Below are 3613 nucleotides of genomic sequence, written 5' to 3'. Positions count from 1 at the left end.
GATCTAAAAATCTCTGTCTGCTCTAATATCATATTGAAGTGTGATCATTTCATCTTAAAATTTAAACTTTTAAAAAGAGCACATTTTTATTATTTAATTATATTTTCAACATTTTCTTTAATTTTGTATTAAGTCAAACCAAACCTTTCCTATTTTGATAAAAACAAAGGAGAGAGGTGTATTTATATACTCCACGGAATTAGGTCCAGAGTAACTATATATTGTACGTAACAGCTAGTTGTTTACATTAATTTCAGATAGCAAAAAAAATAAAATCAGTGTATTGATATGGAAATTCCTGCGTATGTTTTGCTATTGCCCTTAGCATTATTCATCATAATTGTCTTAGTGATGAGAAGAAAGAGATTGAATTATCCTCCTGGAAGTTGTGGATGGCCATTTCTAGGCGAAACACTAAAGTTTCTCAAGGCAAACAAGGAAGGAAAGCCAGAGAAATTCGTTAAAGAGAGAATAGAGAAATACAAGTCTAAAATCTTCAAGACTTCGTTAATGGGAGAGACTGTGGTGGTATTGGGTGGTGCAAGTGGGAATAAGTTCTTGTTTAGCAATGAAAACAAACAAGTGGTTATTTGGTGGCCTATAACAGTAAGAAAAATTATAGGATCTTGTTTGATTACTACTGTTGGAGAAGAAGCCAAAATCATGAGGAAGATGCTTTCTACTTTTGTTAGCCCTGATGCTTTTTCTAGACTCTACATCAAAACCATGCAACTTGTTGCACACCACCATTTTATGAATTATTGGCAAGGTAACACTTGAAGTATTCTCCTCTTGTTAGAGAATTGCTCAATATGTTTGATAAAAAATATACTGTTACATTTAAAAATGAATAAACTATTTTCCTTTTTAGTCTGTTTTATAATTAAAAAAATGAGTATTGTTTTCTTTTTTTTAGCAACACTTTAATTTTAATTTTTCATGTGACAGGTTTAAGACCATACAATTAAAAGACATTTATTGGTACATTTGACATAACTTTAATTTAGGACCACGAGATTGAATTTTTTTTTTAATTTTCTTAAATTTCATACCAAATCAAACTAGATCATTACTTTTAAAATAGATGGAGTAATATTTAACATTTTTCTCTTCTTGGTCTATATTTATGAATTATTGTCAAGGTAACACTTGCAGTATTCTCCTCTTGTTAGAGATTTAGTATATATGTTAGTACAAAATACAATATTTAACAATTTTTCTGTATTTATGAAGGTAAAGAGAAGGTGAAGGTGTATCCATTGGTAAAATTATACACTTTCAAAGTGGCATGTCAACTATTCATGAGCATTGAAGACCATGATGAAGTCGAAAGGCTTTCTACGCAGTTCAACATTTTATTGAAAGGACTAATTTCCCTCCCTATAAATTTACCTGGTACAGCATTTTACAAAGCAATGAGAGCTACAACAGCTATTAGGAAAGAATTATTGCAAGTTGTAAAGAAAAGAAGAGAAACCTTGGAACAGAACACAGCTTCACCTTCACAAGACATTTTGTCTCATTTGTTGTCATGTCCAGATGAAAATGGAAAGTACATGTCTGAACTACTTATTGTTAATAACATATTGTTGTTTCTCTTTGCTGGCCATGACACTTCATCTGTTGCTCTTACTTTACTCATTAAGAGACTTGCGGAGCACCCTCAAATTTATCAAAACATCCTGCAAGGTTTGTTCATTGATCAAATCACGTTAAATTATTGTGTCTCTTGTTATATTTTTTTTCTGTTTTTTGAATTATTGAATTTGCTTTGTTAGCCTTACACATTCTGCAAGACATGTTTTTATATATTTATGGAATTTTTTTATATATTTTTTTTATAAATTATTTGGTGAAAAGCAGAGCATATTGAGATAGCATCATCAAAGAAAGAAGGGGAGTTTTTGAATTGGGATGATATACAGAAGATGAAATATTCTTGGAATGTAGTATCTGAAGTTATGAGACTAACACCACCTATAATGGGGGCTTATCGAGAAGCAATTGTGGATATAAATTACGGAGGTTATCATATCCCTAAGGGGTGGAAGGTAAAATTCTACTTCCTTCGTCCTATTTTATGTAAATCATTTTGACTCGATATGGTTATTATTTTATTTTTTAAAAAACTTTTGAAATATATGGTTAGGGATAATAATGGGGCGGGACGGATTAAAAAAATTGTGGATAAAGCTCAATCTGCCCGCTCCGTCCCGCACCATTGTCATTCCTATATGTGGTATAAAACAATTTTTAGACATTTGTGAAACTGAAAATCATTTTATTAAGGGTAAAAGAAAAATTTAAAGTTAAATTGTTTCTAATTATAATGAGGTGACATTCCTTTCGGGACGAACTAAAAAGGAAATCATGTCACATAAAATGAGACATGGAGTATTTCTTACATTTTAATTTATTTGTTTGATTTTGACTTGACATAGAATTTTAGAAAATAAAGAAATTTTTTGAATCTTGTGATCTAAAACTAAAGATATGTCAAATTTATCGAACTATCTTTTAATCTTGTAATCTTAAATATGCTACCTGGAAAGTTGAAATAAAAGTCAAAAGAATTATCAAAAAAGGAAATTGAGATTATCTTTTACACAAATAAATATAAAAGTAGGACAAACAAATTGAAATAGATAGATTACTATTTTTATCATGTGATTTACTTGAACTTCAATTATCTTAATCTTATATAAATAGTTTCTTATGTTATTGCTAGTGCATAGAAGTTAAAACTGATTTATGTTGGAACAGTTTTACTGGAATACTGCTTTAACAAGTCTGGATCCAGAGATTTTCCCCAATGCAACGAGCTTGGAACCATCAAGATTTGAAGGAGTTGGACCTGCACCATATACATATATTCCATTTGGGGGAGGACCTCGAATGTGTGTAGGAAAAGAGTTTGCTCGACTGGAGATTCTCATCTTTCTGCACAGCTTAATCAGGAAATTCAATTGGAAATTACTTATTCCCAACGAGAAAATGATATATGATCCAATGCCTACCCCTCTTGAAGGACTTCCTATTAGCCTTCAACCTCACAATTACTAAGATTCTTATGTTTTTTTTTATAGGTACATTAGAAACAGTGTCTATCACACAAATAATAAACTCCCCTTTTGCAAATATGGTCCAGGCAACCCATCTACCAGCCTCCCATGTAGTAGTCTGGAAATATCTTGTTAGTAAAAATACTCTAACTTATACGTCTTAGATCCGTTTTAATAAAAATCTATAGTGTATGTTATGAATCTTGACAGTTTCTGACCACACGTACATAAGAAAGCTCTCACCATATTACTCACGTCATTCCCTATAATATCCTAATAACTTTAACAAAAATTACCTAAAAAAACCATCTTGACCACTTATATTTTCATTTAGGGCAAGTACCACTCTTTTTACCTCCGCTTTACCAGGCCATTCATTTTCCAGCCAAAACTGACCACGAATTGCAAGTACAAAATATCTAAAAATATTTGTCTACTTTGTTCATTGATAGCGCAAACTTCACCAATCAACTGCATTTTACAGATATAAAAGCGACCTGAGTCACTATATCTTCTGGTGGAGAATAACAACACACGGCAAAAAACTATCT

The 3613-nt window shown here is 31.3% G+C and overlaps 1 protein-coding gene across 1 annotated transcript; it reads left to right on the top strand.

Annotated features, from left to right (window-relative positions):
* Nucleotides 1-240: 240 nt before the first annotated feature.
* On the top strand, nt 241-3265 carry LOC102594160 (beta-amyrin 28-oxidase-like). Its single transcript, XM_006340019.2, has 4 exons — nt 241-769; nt 1234-1689; nt 1864-2051; nt 2764-3265. The coding sequence occupies exons 1-4, from the start codon at nt 289-291 to the stop codon at nt 3061-3063; spliced, it is 1425 nt and encodes a 474-aa protein (XP_006340081.1). The 5' UTR covers nt 241-288; the 3' UTR covers nt 3064-3265.
* Nucleotides 3266-3613: the final 348 nt, after the last annotated feature.

The sequence above is a fragment of the Solanum tuberosum genome, unplaced genomic scaffold, assembly GCF_000226075.1.
Source record: "Solanum tuberosum cultivar DM 1-3 516 R44 unplaced genomic scaffold, SolTub_3.0 scf00015, whole genome shotgun sequence".
Lineage (NCBI taxonomy): Eukaryota > Viridiplantae > Streptophyta > Magnoliopsida > Solanales > Solanaceae > Solanum > Solanum tuberosum.
The sequence above is the reverse complement of the archived record's forward strand: the minus strand, read 5'-3'. Positions and strand labels throughout refer to the sequence as shown.